Source organism: Papio anubis, chromosome 12 (genome assembly GCF_008728515.1).
Source record: "Papio anubis isolate 15944 chromosome 12, Panubis1.0, whole genome shotgun sequence".
Lineage (NCBI taxonomy): Eukaryota > Metazoa > Chordata > Mammalia > Primates > Cercopithecidae > Papio > Papio anubis.
In genome coordinates this window covers 106,651,627-106,671,399 of record NC_044987.1, presented here as the reverse complement: position 1 = coordinate 106,671,399, position 19,773 = coordinate 106,651,627, and the positions used below count along the sequence as shown (strand labels likewise).

General features: G+C 39.7%; 2 protein-coding genes across 4 annotated transcripts; both read right to left on the bottom strand.

The window, feature by feature from the left end:
- Nucleotides 1-68: 68 nt before the first annotated feature.
- On the bottom strand, nt 69-14,439 carry LOC108580394 (olfactory receptor 140-like). Of its 3 annotated transcripts, XM_031653561.1 has the most exons (4): nt 14,401-14,439; nt 9,977-10,189; nt 3,516-3,561; nt 69-1,078 (listed from the first exon to the last, which is right to left on the bottom strand). In XM_031653561.1, exon 4 carries the CDS (start codon nt 1,042-1,044, stop codon nt 121-123), a length of 924 nt encoding a protein of 307 aa, XP_031509421.1. In that variant the 5' UTR covers nt 1,045-1,078; nt 3,516-3,561; nt 9,977-10,189; nt 14,401-14,439; the 3' UTR covers nt 69-120. The 3 variants fall into 3 exon arrangements, with proteins under 3 accessions (XP_031509421.1, XP_021781467.2, XP_031509422.1); XM_021925775.2 differs by lacking the exon at nt 14,401-14,439 and having other exon boundaries at nt 9,977-11,719; XM_031653562.1 differs by lacking the exons at nt 3,516-3,561; nt 14,401-14,439 and having other exon boundaries at nt 9,977-11,719.
- Nucleotides 14,440-17,278: 2,839 nt separating this feature from the next.
- Nucleotides 17,279-19,773, bottom strand: LOC110740385 (olfactory receptor 4A15). Its single transcript, XM_021925773.2, is given in 1 exon segment — nt 17,279-19,773. A coding segment is annotated over 1 exon segment (1,044 nt). The 5' UTR covers nt 19,589-19,773; the 3' UTR covers nt 17,279-18,544.

Here is a 19,773-nt window from a genome sequence, read left to right as displayed (position 1 = left end):
TTTGCTTCTTTGTTTTGTTTTTGTCAATGATCTGTAAATTTGTGAATAGTCTCGCACAATTCACCACATATTTACCTCCGTATTTATACATATCATCACCTTCTTGCCATTATGCACAGATTAAGTTACTCTCTTTAACAAGCTCCTCATGGCATTTTTTACCTCTGTGTTTCTCACGGTGTAAATTACAGGATTTAACATGGGAGTGAGGATTGCAAAGAATACAGTCACCAACTTGTCCACAGAGTAGGTGACCACATGACGCATGTAGGTGAATATGCAAGGCACAAAAAAGAGTACAACAACAGTAAAGTGGGAACCACAGGTGGAGAGGGCTTTGCGCCGTCCTTCAGAGCTATGGGATTTCAGGGAGCTCAGGATAACTATATAGGAGATGAGGAGCATGGAAAAGATGAGCAAGCACATGGCTCCACTGTTGGCTGCCACCATCATCCCAAGTCTGTAGGTGTCTCTGCAGGCAAGTTTCAACAATGGGAAGAGGTCACACATAAAGTGGTCAATGACATTGGGACCACAGAAGGGCAAGTTAGTCATGAAAAGAATCTGCACAGTGGCATGCAGGATGCCTCCAATCCAGGCTATCACCACCAGAAGGTGGCAGATCCCTTGTCGCATAATGGTTGTGTAGTGCAGGGGCTTGCAGATGGCCACATAGCGGTCATAGGCCATGACAATAAGGAGGATGATCTCTGAGCCTCCCAGCAAGTGCTCCACAAAGAGCTGAGTCAGGCAGCCAGCCAAGGAAATAGTTGTCCTCTGGTAGAGCAGGTCGGTGATCATTTTGGGGGTGGTGACAGAGGTGTAGGAGGCATCTATAAAGGATAAGTAAGTGAGAAAGAAGTACATGGGTGATGAAAGTGTGGGGCTGGAGGAGATGGTGATGACAATGAACAGGTTGGCGAGCACAGTAAATAGGAAAATAAATAAAAAGACAATAAAGAGTATTTTCTGCAAGTGTGGATTCTGTGTGAGCCCCAAGAGAGTGAATTCAGTCACATTGTTGGGAGGCTTGAGGTCATCCATTCAGAGAGTAATACTTTCCAGGGGTCTGAATTACCTACAAGAGATAAAGAAAGATTATCTATTAATCATTAAAGGATTACAGTCTGAATTTCACAGTATAGAGATAGGGTAGTTAACTGTGGAGCATGTCTTTGGCTTCCCTCACCCCACTAATTATTTAAATTATTCATTTTCACTTCCTCCATAATGCTTTCAGTCTCTTCAGATCCCTAGTATTATCACCTGCAAAACCTCTATAAGGCAACAGTTCCCGTGTAGTTTGCTGAGAACATACTTGACTACACACATGAGACCTGGATTCTTCCTCTTGTTCCAACTCCATGTGACTTTGCTAAGTTGTTCCCGTGTCCCATGCTTCTGAGCCATCCTCTACATCTGTGAGTTTACAAACTGTAGCTGTGAGATTGATTTTGTAAGCTATAAAGTGCTGCACACAGGTAAGGATTATTCTCTCTTCCCGTAAATTTACATTTGAACCCACAGCTCTAAGTGGGAGAAAGATGTGGTCAAGAAATATCCATCATAAGTAGGCAGATTAGGGAAACGTAAGTTGTCAGAGACACACTCTCCCTAGCACCCACCATAACAAATATGCTATTCATGTTACTTTCCTCACTGCACCTACGCGGTGGTTGACAAAGTATCTTCAGTGCCTGGCAACCACCAGGCAATGAATACATGCTTGGTGAATTCCCCTACATCTTCCCTTCCTACATCTCCATGTGTAAGGATGCATGTGTTTCTCCAGCCCATAAACCTAGGAATTTAAGTACTCTTGTCCTCCCACTCTGTTTATTCATGCTCTCTACCTCAAGAGAACATAAATTTTTGAAAGGAAGATGCATTCCAGTTTAATAGTTTCTATCATATAATATAGGGTGAGGATGGAAGTATCAATTGCCTGCAGGAAACACTATGTACTAGGTAATTTGACTTTCAAGATAATTACGATGTTCTTTTCTTTTCTTTTCTTTTTTTTTTTTTTTTTTTTTTTTTTTGACAGTCTCGCTCTGTTGCCCAGGCTGGAGTGTAGTGGTACAATCTCGGCTCACTGCAACCTTCACCTCCCCAGTTCAAGCAATTCTCCTGCCTCAGACTCCCGAGTATCTGGGATTATAGGTGCACACCACAACTCCCAGCTAATTTTTTGTATTTTTAGTAGAGACGGGGTTTCACCATGTTGTCAAGACTGGTCTTAAACTCCCGACCTCAGGTGATCCACTCGCCTTGGCCTCCCAAAGTGTTGGGATTATAGGTGTGAGCCACCGTGCCCGGTCATGTTCTTTAATTAATATTTTTTATTCCTCAAAATTATGTTCCACATACAATTTAACACAGTCCCAACTTAGTAAATTTAAAACTTCAATAGACTGGTATGTATATATAAAGAAACTCTTGGAGAAGTTTTTCAGTCCATAATCTGTCAAAGCCAAAGAACCCGTTATTTTCAAAGTTAAAAAATAGAAACTCAATGTAGAGAACAGAAATAGACTGCTAGATAAGATAAAGTACTATATAGATATATACACACACATACACAAACACAAACATATAAAATCTACTAGTTACTATAAGTAAGTATCTATGACTTACATATTCACTCATTCAGCAAATACTTATTGGACACTCTACATATTCTTGTACTTTTGCCAGTATAAAATCATAAATATGTTCCTGACAGAGCCCTTTTGTCAGCTCTCCCTTGACAGTTTATTACCACATAACAACAATTCACCTACTCACAGGATAGATAATCCCTTCTACTACTTTATTTCTGCTGTTTACATTCTCATGCCTTTTCCTCCCACTCTTCCCTAATATCCATCGTACATCACTCTTGGTTTGAGAAAACTGCATCATTAATACAATAGGAAAAATTATCCCAGTTTGGAGACATGCACTTCCCAAAAATATGAAAACAAGGGTGAGCATGGTGGCTCACGCCTGTAATCCCAACACTTTGAGAGGCTGAGGTGGGTGGCTCACGAGGTCAGGAGTTCAAGACCAGCCTGGCCAACATGGTGAAACCCCGTGTCTACCAAAAATACAAAAATTAGCTGGGATAGTGGCAGATGCCTGTAATCCCAGCTCCTTGGGAGACTGAGGCAGGAGAATCACTTGAACCTGGGAGGCAGAGGTTGCAGTGAGCTGAGATCGCTCCATTGCACTCTAGCCTGGGCAAGTATGCCAGACTCCGTCTCAAAAAAAAGAAAAAAGAAAACATAAATATAACAAAGTGTATTCTGTGAAATATATTTTTCTTTTGAAAAATAAGTGGATAAAGGGGTTTATTTTTTAATTGTTCAGGACAAAACTCATGTCCATATGTGAAAACAAAGTGCAGCCGCTTCGTCTTTTTCTCTTATTCTGAGGTCGACTCCCAAGCAGATCTGAAAGAGCATGGTGTATGTAAAGTAAGAGAAGACATAATAAACCTGATCTAAAAATAAATATGAATAAATTAAAGTCACCTTGTTGTTTCCTTGGACTTCACAATATTTTTTCTAAGAATAAATCCTAAAAGAAAATATTTTAAAAAGAGAAAAATCATTCAGTACTAATATGTTGAACAAAATTATTAAAAACTGCAAAAAAATTAGAAACTCAATGGAATGTCTCACATTAGAGAAGTGGAGAAGTAAGATATAGTGAGCCTCTCAGAATAATGTGTAGTTTTTAACAATGTTCTTAAAATTTGTGTAATATCAAATGAAAATTTTTATGTTATAACATTAAGTGGGGAAAATGTGGACACAAATTTGAATACATAATATGATTCTAATTAATTTAAACATATATCAATAGAAAAAAAAAGACCTTAAAATATTTTTACTTTTAAAGTGGTGGGATTATAGTTGATTCTATCTTTCTTGATACTTTACATGCAGAAGAAGAGACTTAAATCTTAAATTGATGGGGAAGAAGGGTGATTTTTAAGGTCCATTTAATCCTGAGATTCTATATTTATACTATTTCTTAAAAAACAAATCTCACCTATTAACTTGTCTGGCATAGCTCCATGGCCAGAGCCCCAGGCAGCTGTTAGTTCATCAAGAAGTGAAGTTGTAAGATAAAAAATGCCAACTAGCTCAGCTCCAGTAGGTCTTTGTGGATTTATAAATGGCATCTTTGGATAGTACCTTCCTCTTGAGTCTCAGAAGTGCTACCACACATCTTCTTTGCAGGCAAATTCCGCAAAGTTTCTTAGCTGTGGTTAATTAGACCTCACGGGTGTTTCACTATTATTAGCAGACCTTGCCTACAGCCTAATTAGTTCACATTGCTTAACAGAACATGAGAGGAGAATGTTTGCAGCATTAATCTTTAATTGTAACTCCTTGCTTAGGTCTGCATGAATATTAATCACATTGTGTAAAAAAAAAAACAAAAGTTGACCACTTATAAGTTTGGACATGTGATAATGTATCAAATAAACTTAGTAGGGAGTCTGGATATTTGGTATTGTATAAATTAAACATTTGGATGGGTAACTGACTTAAATTTTTCATTACCATATTTCCTTATTAATCTATCTTTCATGGTTATCATAATTTTAATCTGTTTTCAGATGTAAATTAAGTGACAGTAATGTCTGCTAATAGCGGCACTTCACATCAGTCATAGCTGACAGTACTTCAAAGTACTTGTTTCTCATGCTAATTCTGGAATCAGATTAACACGACAATGATGAAAATAATTACATTCTTAAATTATATTCAGAGCAGTAAAATTCATTTATTTCAGTCATTTAAATTTAATCTAACAATATACCTATGGCATGGGAAAGATATGGGCATCAGTATTCCTTCTTTACAACTTGGAAAACTAAATCAAGGAATTAGAACCTCATCTGCCAAGGCAAAATTAGAAGCCAAGCCTCCTAAATTCTGGGCCAGGATCCTTATTCTTAAATTATTGTCTTACAACCAATGTGTCATGAAATTTTTATGTTGTTGCCAATTGTGAAGCATGTTAGAATTATCTACTAGTAGAAATATTTAGCTAGTGTAGTGCCATGATAATAATATTCATGAGGGTAGGTGGCAAAGAAAGTTTGAATGAGGGTTTGAAACTAGCTAAAGAACTATAACAAATATGGATTTTGCTAAGGTGTCATCTGTGAAAATGTCTTGAACTGTCTCAAGTCTGGAGTGAAAGCACACAGCCAGATCAGAGAATTTGCATGTGCTTACAAGGTCATCACGCCCAACCTAATAAAATGTTAAACTCTCTTCATCATGGCCCATTAAGTGGCCATCCAGTCTCTAAATAGCTAAGAATGGTGATAGATAAGAGTTCTCTGGAATCCCTACACCTGTCTAGTCAAGCTCCCGGGATCCTGGAGTAGCATGGAGTGAAGAAAGGACAGTCTACAGAGTTAGGTCCCAGTCAAAGAGTGTTGAACATAAAGGTAACTTTTCAAAAGAGGAGTTCCTGGAGTTATAAGAAAAAGTCTGTTTCCAGAATACAAGTCCAAAAAGTGAGCGGGAAAAACTGAAGAGACAGCAACACAGATTTTTCCAACTAAAACAGTAAGCTGGAATAAGCAAAAAAATTAAATATGGATCAGATCACAATTGGTAAGAAACCAGTTGAGTGTAAATTTAACATTTGACAGATCCAAGTCAGGAGCTAATTAAACAAAAAGAAGGTGTCTGACAGTGTTCTTATGGGCAGTTTAATGCACTTCAATAGACTCAAGGACACATTCTCAAAGTAACAAAACACTCAAGAGCAGAGCTCATATTTTCTTAGTCCAATCTAAAGTCCCTTTTATCCCAGGAGGACATCTCGTAAGTTGTTTATTAAAAATTGAAAAGTTTAGAGTTGTATTCAGCGGCTGGCCTGTAGACACACAATCACTCAAAACCCTTCCAGTTTTCCCTCTTCTAGTTATAGAAGAAAATATAGCAATATTTGTGATACTAAGGATCTTAGTATGGACATAATCACAGAACTTGTAAACACCTTCTAAAAGTTCTAAGTAAACTACTTGTAGAAATAGGGAGAGCTATTTAAGGTCATGGAATGAATACAGTGGAACAGAAAGAAATAAACCCATGTCTTCTGATCCTGAAGCTGGTGTTTCCACCATGTTTCCACAATCATGATATACTTGCTAAATATTGTCACATTACGGAGTCTACAGAATTTTTAATAAAACATACGGTAACCATGAGTTAGGAGGCTGGATTTTTCTCTCAAAAGAGGTAGCTATAAATGTATCTATGAGATATATATTTGTATTTTGGTAATAGGCCACATTTTTTAAAAGATCCAAAAGTTATTCATAACAAAATCTTGTAAGTAAGGTAAGTTGTTTAACTGAGAAATATTTTTGTTGGTCAACCACGAATAACTCCTGTTTTCTTTCTGTATATTTCATGAACCATCTCCTAAAGCAGTTTTCAAAAAGGATTTCATATTCAGGGAGCTAAGCTGAAAGCCAGCTTTTTAACAGTGAAATTGTTTTATGGTTATATTTTACTATGTACTGCTGAAAAAAATTATTTGTTGACACTAATAATTTTTAATCTAATAAATTTTCACTTTTTATGATATGTATCAAAACATAGTTTTATATACCATACCATAATAAAATAGTAGTTCCAAGGAATTCTGCCTAATGAAAATATCACAGGATACAGAGTAAGAATATTTGGGCTCAAAGACAATGTGCATGTTCTATAATTTAGTTATTTAATCTTGCTGATCCTCTATTTCTTCTGTAAAAACAAGAAAATTAGATTTCAATTTTACATGGCTATTGTGACTAAGTAAGGACACTAAAAATTTTGCGTAGCTTTAAATGCAATTCAGTTTTTGTTGATTTTTATTTAGTTTCTAGAATTAGATAGCCAACCATGTCCTCTTTGGTCCATTAAGGTGACTACAGCGTGTGGCACCCGAACTATTCACTTCTGACCTAGGGCTAGCTTGTTTTCATCTTCTGTAAGGATTGTGGTAGCTGCCAATGCCCTGAGGCAGTGGGGGCAACCTAAGGCCACCAAGTCCAGTCTTTTGGATAAGTATGCTACCGGCTGATGCCAAGAGGCCAACAACTGAGTTAAGACTCCGACTGCCATTTTGTTTATCCACATACAAAAAGAAGGGATTTTTTACATCTGGCAACCCTAGTGCCAGGGCCTGGATGAGAGCTTCCTTTATATGCTTGAAGGTGTTTTCTTGTTCCTTTTCCCATAGGAGGGGCTCTCTTTTCCTACCTTTGGTAGCCTCATGTAAGGACCTTGCTATAGGGGAGAAGTTTGGAATCCAGATTCAGCAGAATCCCACTGCTCCTAGAAATTCCCTGACCTGCTTCCTTTAACTGGGGTAGGCAATGCACATACAGCCTCCTAGCATGCACCTTCAAGCCTGCGTTGGCCTTGGGATACCATGAATCCTAGATATCTAACTTCCCAAAAACAGACTTTTGCCTTGTCCTTGGACACTTTATAACCAGCCTCACACAGCAGGTGAAGAAGCCTCTCTGTTCCTTGGAGGCATTCCTCCCTCCTGAGGGCAGCGAATAACAAATCATCAAGGTATTGCAATAGCACACAATTGTCACGAGGTGTTACAAAAGCCTCAAGATCTGTAGCCAAAGCATACTCAAAGATGGTAGGAGAATTCGTAAAGCCTTGAGGCAGCCTTGTCCAGGTACATTGTGATTGCCTTCTCCACTGGAAGGCAAATATAGGCTGACTTTGGGGAGAAAGCCTCAAACAAAAGAAGGCATTCTTTAAGTCCAGACATGTGCACCAAGCGGCATCAGCAGGACTCTGTCCCAGCATTGCGTATGGGTTGGGTACTATGGCATGGATAGTGACAGTGGCCTTGTTTACCGCTCGGAGGTCCTGCACTGGCCTGTATTCCCCATTTGGTTTGCACACAAGCAGCGGAGGAGTATTCCATGGGGACTTGCATTTTACTATAATCTCATGCATATAAAGCCGATTTAGGTGCTTTGTTATTCCATCAATTGCCTCTCTGGGTAGTGGGTATTGACGGACTCACACTAGGGCAGCATGAGGGTTAAGGTCTACTACCACCAGGAGTCTGTTTGCAGCAAGTTCAGGGCAGTCGTCCTCCGCCCATACACCCGGTACCTTGAAAAGTATCCCCCACATATTGCGTAGGTCTGGCTCCGGTGGCCATCTGGCACACGGTTCATAGAGCTGCCATTCCTCAACTCTTGGGATAGTCCGGGTCAATACCATCATTTTAGATTTTCCAAACTCCAGAGTCTTATTTTCTTTAGGTGTAAAGGAAATTTATGCCTGAAGTTTCTGGACTCAGTCTCTCCCCAACAAGGGCACTGAACAATTTGGCATATATAGAAACTCATGCTACACTTCTTGTCCCCCAATGACACATCTCCCGGATTTGCAAAAAGGTCCCTTTTCTTTGGCCCCACGAGCCCCTATGATAGTAGCACAGTTCTTGTAGGGGGGGGGAATTGAGTGAGTTACCACAGAGAAATCAGCACCAGTATTGACGAAAAAATCCATTAATCGGCCCCATACTTCCATAGAGACCATAGGCTCCCCAGGCCTAAAAAGATGGAGCCCGGTCGGTCTCAGTCCTCAGAATTCTCAGCCCCTACTAAGACGACCAAATCAGGATCTGCCTTTGAGGCGCCATGACTAGCAACCAAATGCCACACTCGAGTGTTAGGCCATTGACCATTATTTTCATTCTTTTCCTTTTCGGGGCACTCATCTTTCCAGTAGCCCATTTGCCTGGACCTTGCACATTGGTTCCTGTCCAATCGGGACCAGCTTTCCTCTCCCGGTCTTGTCTGCCCTCTTCCTCAGCCTCTGCCTTGGCCACGCCTTCTAGCAAATCCAGGATTACTTTCTGCTAGTGCAGCAGCTATAAATTGAGCCATCTCTTTGTTCCTATTTCTGTTTTTTCTTTCTTCCTTTGGTTGGACTGCCTGAGCCACTAATGCTTTGTAGTATCCCTCTAGGCAGGGCTGTAGCCCCTTGGGGCAAGTTTTGCCACATTGAGCCAAGAGTCTATATAGGAAAACTCGTCGAGGTATCCTGGTTGTCCTCCAGCTCCAGTGACCATATTAAACACATGGCCAATTATTTCCCTGTCTATTGTGCCTTCGGAGGGCCAACCCACATTGAAAGCAGGCCAATGTATCTCACAGTATGTCCTTAATTTTTGAGTGTTCAGTTTCATCCCATAATCACCTCTAAATCCTTTTTAAAAATTCTTTATCATGCACTCCAGAGGAGTTGGTTTCGAGGCTTTCCCTCCCATTTCCTCCCTTGCAGTGCACTTTCACTCTCATTTTCACTCTTGGATCCACCAGACCGGGTCCTATTACAGGAGTTTCGGACACTTTTTAGCCAGGAACATGCCTTCCCCATCACAGCCTGTTGCAGCTGCGAAGCTGGTCCTAAGGTCAGCCGTATGCAGTCTCCTAGGTCTGATTTCCGCCACACTCACCTCAGAGCACACAGCCCCTGCTAAGGGATCTGTGCCTCCCCATGTCACTGTCCACATTGGCCTCTCCTGAGACCATCTCTTTCACACACTTTCATACACCTCCCCTGCCCCAAGACTCCTCCTCAGATGAAACCAGCCTCTCTCATGTCCCAGGTAAGCCTAGTTAGGCTCCCACATTCACACACATACACACACCACTCCTATCCCAGGACATCTCATTGGACTAAATAAGCCTCTCTCGTGTCTCGGGCAGGTTCACACACACCCGCACACTCCCAGTTCCTGTCTCCAGATCGGGCGAACCACTTTCGCTTTGTTAGTGGGTATATGAGGTTCATCCAAATTGGCAAGCCACTGCTGCCACCCCCAGCCGCTCTGGGTTGGATTAGTGGTTGTTCCCCGGGAGGTGATCAAGTTCTCCTTCATCCTTATGGAACGGGCTTCCCTGCCTTGGGCCCTTGCTCCTTACCCTGGTTCCTGAAGTGCTGGTATCATCCTGCAACCCCATCCCCAGTTCCGTTGTGCTGCTGGGCAGGCCACTGGGACACAGGGAGAGCTGGTATCCTTCCAGGTGAAGCTCCCCTGTGGTGCACCTTGGATGCCGAGTCTGCCCCAGTCCCGGGGCTCTAGTCCCGCAGGCAAAGGAGACGGTAAATCGGTGTCTCCTATCCCAGGCAAGCCCCTAGAAATGTTGCGGGATTTTTAAGGAATCAGAGAGACCAATGGGGTTCAGGAGGATATTTATTATTTAGGTGGACTGGCCCAGTTGGATTAACATCCAAAGGACTGAGTCCTGAACAAAGAGTTAAGTCACCTTTTAAGCATTTTGTGGGGCAGGGGGAGATCTGTGCAGGGGGAAGCATATTACAGAAGCGAGAAACAAAGGCAGTTATTCAATCTATTGAGCTACGTATTACATCATTTCTTACTTTTCAAGGAAAAACATGTTTTGTGACTTGAGTTTATCTATCTAGTGACCTTGCAGCTGCATATCTAGGGAAACAGGGTCTTCACAATCCCTGGGAAAGGAGGAGAGATAAGACTTACAAGCCACAGAAAAACAGGCAGTTAATTTTTAAAGGACTCCAGCTCTTTCTCTTTCTCAGGGGGAATTGGGTTTTCTTACATATAACTGAGTTTCTGCTTACACGCTCTTTAATTTCTTTTAATTCCTGTTGCAATAAGAAAGGAAATAAATCATTGTATCAAAGAGACATCTACGTCCTCATTTTTTATTGCAGCACTATTCCCAATAGTCCAGACATGGAATCAACCTAATTGTCCAACAACAGATGGATGGATAAAGGAAATGTGGTCTATATACAACATGGAATACTATGCAGCCATAAAAAAAACAACGAAATTTTGTCATTCATTACAATATAGATGGAACTGGAGGAAATTAAGTGAAATAAGCCAGGAACAGAAAGTTAAACTCCACATGTTCTTACTCATATGTGGAAGCTAAAAGGAGCTGATCTCATAGGTGTCAAAAGTAGAACAGAGAATACTAGAGGCTGGGAAGGGTAGTGGGAAGGGAGGGATAGCAAGAGATTCACTAAAGGCTACAAAATTACAGATGGATAGGAGGAATAAATTCTAGTGTTCCATGCCACTGTCGGATGACTATAGTTAACAACAGTACATTATAGTTAACAACAGTATATATATTATATATTAATATACATTATATAGTACAACATATGTTATATTATGTAGTTCAAAATAGCTAGAAGAAGAATATTGACTGTTTCCGATACATAGAAATGATCATGTTTGAGATGATGGACATGTTAATTACCCTGATCTAATCACCATACATTATACGTATGGAAACGGTACTTTGTACCCCATGAATATGTACAATTATTATTTGACAATGAAAAAACAATTTAAAAAAAAATTAGTTTCCTGAGTTCCAATCTGTTAGAATAATTCAAACCAAAGGTATTGTTCTGTTTGCTTAATTGATCTATATAATTGCTTGAATTAGCCCCATTGTTTTTCAAGTGAGATAGGCCTTTTGGGAAATGAAGATGCTGAGAGATTATCACCAAATACATCCTTTGACTCTGTCCTCTAGAGTCTTAATATATACAGTAGTCCTCTCTTATCTGAGGTTTTTGTTTTGGTTTCTTTGATTTGGTTTAGTTTTTTAGTTTAGGTTTTGCTTTTTGATTTTTTGTTGTGTTGAGACAGTGTCTCACTCTGTCTCCTGAGCTGGAGTGCAATGGCGTGATCTCAGCTCACTGCAGCCACTACCACCCAGGCTCAGGTGATCCTCCCATCTCAACTTCCCAAGTAGCTGAGACTACAGGCACGCACCACCATGCCTGGCTAATTTTTGTATTTTTTGTATAGATGAGATTTCGCCATGTTGCCCAGGCTGATCTTCTGGGCTCAAGCAATATGCCTGCCTTAGCCTCCCAAAGTGCCACAATTACAGGCATGAGCCACTGTGCCCAGCCTTATCTGAGGTTTTGCTTTCCACAGTTTATCTGTGGTCAACAATGGTCCAAAAATATTAAATATTCCAGAAATTAACATTTCATAAGTTTTTAATTGCAGGCCAATCTGAGTATTATGTTAAGATCATAAGCCACCCTACTCCCTCCTGCCCAGGAAGTGAATCATCCTTTTGTCCAGCATATCCATGCTGTAGATGCCCCCTGCAGATTAGTCCCTTAGTAGCCATCTGAGTTATTAGATTGACAGTTGCAGAATCACAGTGTTTGTGTTCAAGTAACTCTTATTTTACTTAATAATGGCCACAAATAGTGCAAGAGTAGTGATGCTGCCAATTTGGATATGCCAAAGGGAAGCCATAAAGTGCTTCCTTTAAATGAAAAGAAGTTCCCAACTCAATAATAAAAGGAAAAAAAAAAAAAAAACTCTGCTGAAGTTGCTAAGATCTACAGTTAAAAAAAAAAACAAACAAACTTATATTTGTGAAATTGTGATGAAGGAAAATGAAATTTATGCTAGCTTTGCTGTCACACATCAAATTACAAAAGTCATGGCCATAGTGTGTGATAATGAGATGGGATAGTTCCCTTGACCTCCTTCACAGGCAGGAACTGGAGTGGCTCGTTTCACTCAGTTCACCACTGGCCACTTGTGGGAGGGAACATGCAAGTGAGCAAGTGTGGGAACCAGAGGGAACAAACACTGGAACTGGCTGGTCACTCCTCTCTGGCGGCAGCAGGCTCTATGTAGGCCCCACAGCAGCATCCAAGTGTGTTACAATCAATGCTCTTTCAGCTCTGCCACCCACGGATGGCCAAGTGCCAACCAGCTCAGTGGAAGGTCAGGGTGGTAGCCCCTGCCGTCTCGGCACCCAGGTTCCTGTACAGTCCACAAAGAATCAGGTCACAAGAACTGTTTGAAAGGTGATGCATGAGGAAGACTTTATTGAGTGGTGGGTGGCTTACAGCAGAAAGAGAGGCTGGAAAGGGGACGGGAAGGTGATCTTTCTCTGAAGCCATACTGTCTGAAGTTAGCCATGTCTATTCATAGTCTCTGATACTCAATAGCTTCTCTGCTCTCCATTCAGCCTCTTGTATCTTCCACACTCAGCTGCTTGTGTTGCCCTCCCAGCTGAAGTCTTTTATGTGCACAGGGTAGGGGTGGGGCAATCAAAAAAGGCAATGTTTGGGTAGAAAAACAGGGTCAGCTGTTTTCACTTAGGGCTGCAGTTCCAGGTTTAAAAGTGGGGTTTAGTTTTCAGTGATACTAGTAGTCTGCTCACTAATGTATTTCTTGATTTCTGAGTCAAGGAAGTGCCCTTTGGGCCTTCAGAGTGGATATAGTTACAAAATAGATGAGCAAGCTGTGCACAATACTACATCCAAAAAGTTTTTTTTTTATGTGAACATTTTTGGAATCTCAACTTCATTTAACATAGACTACTGTTGAACTGAGTTTTCAGTCCAACCAACTAAGTGAACAAAATCATCTCCAACATAACAGTTATTTCAAGCAATGGAAGACCAGGTTTATTATAAAGGGAGGAAGAACTGCTTCTGTTGTTAAAACTAACTCAAGTAGAGTTTGGAAATTCAAACTCACTTTGTGCTCCCATTCCAATACTAGGGATCTTTCTCTTCCCTAATCTATGCATTCTGTTTTGAATAAGCAAAGTAGTGAGGCTGTGAATCTAACTTATATTCTAATTCACTAACCTATGTGTTTCCAACTATGTCAGTCCTGTGATACAAGAAGTAAGACATTCTTTTAAGATATGTAAGCTCCCTAAACCCTGTCCTTGGCTTGAACTATAAATTTAAAACCCTGAGGTTGGTATTTCTTTTTTTAATGTGTTTTGAGGGTACATGTGCAAGTTAGTTACATAGATACATTGTGTAATACTGAGGTATGTGCTTCTATTGAACCTGTCACTCAAATAACGAACGTGGTATCCAATTTGAACCTTTGCCTCCACTCTTCCTCCCCACTTTTGGAGACCCCAGTGTGTACTATTTTGATCTTTATGTCCATGTGTACCCAACGTTTAGCTCTCACTTCTAAGTGAGAACATGCGTTATTTGATTTTCTGTTTCTGTGTTAATTCACTTGGAATAATGGATTCCACCTGCATTCATGTTGCTTCAAAGAACATGATATCATTCTTTTCTATGGCTCTTTAGTAGTCCATGGTGAATATGTACATTTTCTTTACCTACTCCATCATTGATGGGCATCTGGGTTGACTCCAGTATTTGTTATTGTGAATACAGCTGTGATAAACGTACAAGTCCAGGTATCTTTTAAATTGGCAGAACAAATTATTCTCCTTTGGGCATATATCTGGTGTATTAATACATTCTCACACTGCTAATAAAGACATACCTGAGACAGGGTAATTTATAAAAGAAAGAGATTTAATTGACTCACCATTCAACATTGTTGGGGAGGCCTCAGGAAACTTTCAATCATGGCAGAAGGGAAAGTAAGCATATCCTTCTTCACATGGGGGCAGGAGCCAAAAGGGGAAAAGCCCCTTATAAAACCATCAGATCCTGTGGAACTCACTCACTGTCATGAGAACAGCAGCATGGGTGTAACTGTCTCCATGATTCAATTACCTCCCACCAAGCTCCTTCCACAACACATGGGGATGATGGGAATTACAATTCAAGATGAGATTTGGGTAAGAACACAGCCAAATCATATCATTCCTCCCCTGGCTCCTCCAAAATCTCATGTCCTCACATTTCAAAATACAATCATGCCTTCCCAACAGTTACCTAAAGCCTTAACTCATTCCAACATTAACTCAAATGTCCAAGTCCAAAGTCTCATCTAAAACAATGTAAGTCCCTTCCATCTATTAGCCCGTAAAATCAAAAGCATAGCTGGTTACTTCCTAGATACAATGGGAGTACAGGCATTGGGTAAATACACCCTTTAATGGGGGAAACTGGCCAAAACAAAGGGGCTACATGCAACTCCAAAATCCAATAGGGCAGTCATTAAAGCTTAAAACTCCAAAATGTCCTCATTTGACTCCACGTCTCACATCCAGGTCACACTGATGCAAGAGGTGGGCTACCACAACCTTGAGCAGATCTTCCCCCATGGCTTTGAAGGGTACAGCGCCCTCCAAGCTGCTTTCATGGCCCATAACAATGTGCATCATCATCCAGATATGGTGGAACATAAGGGATTCCATGACCAGCTTTTAACATCAATGGTCCCTTTGAGTTTAACAATTCTGATTAAATTCTATGACTATCATGATGGCATGCATGCCTTATCTTCAGTGGTTAAATTCTACATCCTTGCCTATAAACACTCCAAGATCCTGTCATTCCTAGTAAAATCAGGGACCTTCAATGGAAGGTCACACATGTTCATTGCTCACCTATAAAAGCTTAGCACCCAATGAGTTTTAGGCAAATCTCAATGATAATTGTGGTTGTGGCTTTTATCTGATGGAATAAACCCCCATAATGTTCATAGAAAAATCAGGAATTATATCAGTTTGGACAAAGTGGGACAGTTTAAAATGAAGTGATAAAATAACTTTGGACCTCCAAACTTCTATAGATAAGAAGCAGGCTGATAAAACTACTAATCTACAAACACAGATTTTTATGGAACACAAGTTTATTATGGAAAAGAACAGATAGCTGAGAAGACAGAATTCAAAGCCCAAGAGAAGAAATAAGGGTCATGTAAAGTCACTGCCATAAATAGGCTGAACAATAATCAAAGAACTGAAAAGACATGTAACTAGATGACTTTCCGAATTGCTATGGAACAGTCACTGTTTTTTTTTCATCTCCTTTCTGAATGTATCTATAGGAGTTATGTCTTACCTGTCACACCATTATACATTAGCAGGGTGGGTACAGAAGGGGCAGATAATCTGTCTCTTTAGTTCAAAGGTCTTCCAATTGAAAATTTCAATGGAAAGAATAATACTCAAGGGACTGCACCACAGGAGGAACACCACCACAGGAGCCTCCTCAGCCACAGGTGGACATGATTTAGATGATGAGGTCCTGTATCTCCAACTGAGCCTGATGCTGTAAGTGAATGGGACTTGGGAAAGGGGCCTGGAGAAAAGGAAGGGGAGTTACAATGTTTATTGGAGGATATGTGCTTTGAAAGCAGGGGCAGACTGCGGCAGATTGTATTTCTACAACTGTATGTCTTGCTGCATATGGTCTTCCAGAGCATTGCCATTTCCCCATCAAGACGTGGAGTCTATCCTGTCTGCTTGCATGTGGGAGAGACTTTACGGTGTCTTGACTAAAGGAATATGGCAGAATCATTCTATGTGACTTTTAAGATTAGGTCAAAGAAACACCACCTCTTCTACCTGGCTCACTCTCTTGGGACACATGCTTTTTATAGCTCTGAAATGCCATGTGAAATGCCTCCATTACCCTCAATCCAGCATGCTGGAGAGGCCGTATGGGAAAATTACATCCACAAAGGGGAAGATGCCCAAGAAGCACCAACTATTTTAGCCCTCACTGTTCAAGACTTTCAAGCCTACATACCAGACATGTGACTGAAGAAATGTTTTATATGATTTAAGCACCAGCCAATTTCTGACTGCAACCTCGAGATACCCTGAGCTAGAAGTATCCAGCTGAGCTGCTGCTCGCAAGTTCCTGACCCACAGAACTATCTGATATAATTAAGTGATGGTTAATGTTTTAAACCACTAAATGCTGGGGTGATTCATTATACAGCAATAGTATCTGAAACACTCAGTAAATTACACACCGTAGTATTGGCTCTTGAATAGAGGATTAGACTAATTGAACAAAGTCGAAAAGTAGGAAATAGAACAATTTTTATATTTGCAATTTATATATAAAAGTACTTGTCTTGCCAGGTAGTAGACAATTAAATGATTATTCAATAATGCGATGGGAAAATTATTTTCATGATAAGAAAGCGAAGTGCATTTCCACCTCACACCATACCTGAAAACTCAAACCTTGTGTGGAATGAAGAGAACGGACAAGTTAGTGTGAAAAGCAAAACTTTAAACTTTTAGAAAAAATTATCTTTATATAAAACTCAGAGCAGGAGAGGACTTTGAGAAGTATATACAGAAGACAAGAGGACTTTGTTTCTGAGTTTAGCTTCCTCATCTCTGCATCATGGCTTGGACGGTGAATCCCCGATCCCACTGTGCTCACTCCGGTATACAGATGCCAGATTCCCCAATTCCAATGATTATGAAGTTCTACTTCCTGCTATTAGATTCCTTTCTTACTAAAAAATCTACAGCACTTTTTATTTCCTTCAACAAAGAATAAATACAATTTCATGGCTTATTTTTTGCTCAATATGTGTTGAATAACTGGAAGCATTAATATTGCTCAGTGCATTAAGTAAATCTATTATAAACTGAGGAAAGGCAAAAGAAAAATAACATCAACTTTTTACCTTAATATAGATGCTGTAGGTTGACTTCATCCACGCAATATGTAATGCCAGAGCCTTTAAAAATTATCTTTGTAATACAGTATTAGTTCTCTAAACGTACTCTAGAGCAACTCTAAACAGAGAAGACACCTTTGATGTATCACTTCAGTCAGTGAGAACATGTAGTTCACACAGATTCTGAAAGCCATTTATTGTGTAAAACAGAAGACTCCATTCCAAAAATGTTTAACATTCACTGTGTTTTTTTTTTAAGTCCACCTAGAGAGTTTAATGTAGGTAGATTCTGTGGGCTCTACTGTTACATGAGTGACTTAACACATACTTCAACTATTGGAGGAGGCCAGTTGATCTAGATATACAGAACAATTTTCCTGTTCAAAAGTTAATCAAAACACACAAAAACAACTATATGCTATCTGGACATCTTAACTCCATCACAGTATAAAATTAACAAAATTTGTTTCTTTATAACAAAGTAGATTTGGCATCAACTATCAACATATCTATGAAACTTTGAATTCATTAATTTGACATTTATTTTTACTGTTAGATTAATATTCTTTTAACAGTCTGAATTTGCAAGTTTAAAATATCATTCCCTCTGACTAAAGGTAACTAATTTTTTAGGTTACATTTATATGTGCCAGGAAGATATCATAGCCCATAAATAAGAATAGATTTTTGATGTTAAAAAAAATAATTAAAAAAACTATGTTGGGGAGGTGATAGATATATTCATTAGACTGAATAAATCTTTCTATAATATATACATAGATCAGAACGTCACATTGTACTCCATAAATATACCCAATTATTGTCAATTTAAAATAAAAAAGAAAAATAAATGATTTTTAAAATTAAAAAGATCTTTAAATACAACTAAATATTGTTATCTACCAAAGAATCTTAACACAGTATGATTAAAAAAACAGTATACACTGTTAAATCTATGCAATTACCTTGGTCTGTAATGGGCATAACATATTGTACGTAGATAAATATTAATTTATATGACTGCTTCAGAATAAGTAAGCTAAGTAACTAAAGGGGAATGATTACAGAAATTGTAATCAGATAGGATAGTGAAATTATTCCTTGCTTCTGCGAAAGAATGAATATCATCTTTTCATGAGGGATACAGCCCTTTTTCAGCTAAGCTTACTTTTTCACTCCAAAGTTTCCTCATGGCACTTTTCATTTCTGCATTCCTCAGGGTATAGATTAGTGGGTTCAACATGGGAGTTATAAAAGTTAAAACCACAGTTATTGATTTATCAATGGGAAAGGTGGAATTGGGTCTTGCAAACAGGAAGATGCAGGGGACAAAGAATAAAATGACCACAGTGATGTGGGACGCACAGGTGTAGAAAGCTTTGCGTTTCCCTTCCAAACTCTGAGTCTTAAGAGAGTGTAATATGACACCATAGGAAAGTAGGAGAGTAAAGAAGGCGACAGTACAAATCGCTCCTCCATTAGCTACCATAGAAAGTCCAATGACATAGGTATTGGTGCAAGCAAGTTTCAATAAGGGATACAAATCACACAGGAAGTTGTCAATGACATTGGGGCCACAGAAAGGGAGCTGATAAATAAAGAGAAATTGAACCAATGAGTGAAGAAACCCTCCAATCCAGGCCACCAACAGCATGAGAACACAGACTCGACGATTCATGATGCTCAAATAATGAAGAGGCTTACAGATGGCCATGTATCGGTCATAGGCCATCACCACCAGAAGAATGACTTCAGCACCAGCAAATAAATGATCCATAAAAAGTTGAGCCATACAGCCCTGAAAGGAAATGGTCTTTCTCTCAGAGAGCAAGTCAACAATCATTTTGGGAGCGATGGCTGTGGAATAGATGGTATCTATAAATGATAAAGAAGCCAGAAAAAAGTACATGGGGGAACCCAGGGACTGGCTGGCCATGATGGTCACCATGATAATCAGGTTGCCCATTATCGTCACAATGTAGATGAGTAAGAATGTGACAAATAAAACTTTTTGGCCCTCAGGGTTCTGTGTGAGTCCCAAGAGGATGAATTCAGTCACATTGTTCTTATTGTTCCTATTTTCCATGTGTTCTTCTGAAGGTATTGGACTCAGGTGTCAGAGCCTATAAACAAAAGGGTCAATGATAAATTTGAGATTATTTGTCAGAAGCTCCATGTCAAAAATGTGATGCCTTACTCAACCATGTTTCCCCTGACCAGGGCCTCACACAGGTCAGCTCATTAGAAAAGGAGTGTTTAGAATATTCTCCCACAATTATCCTTTTCATTTTTATAAATGGGTCATGGATGAAGCTGGAAACCATCATTCTCAGCAAACTATCACAAGAACAGAAAACAAAA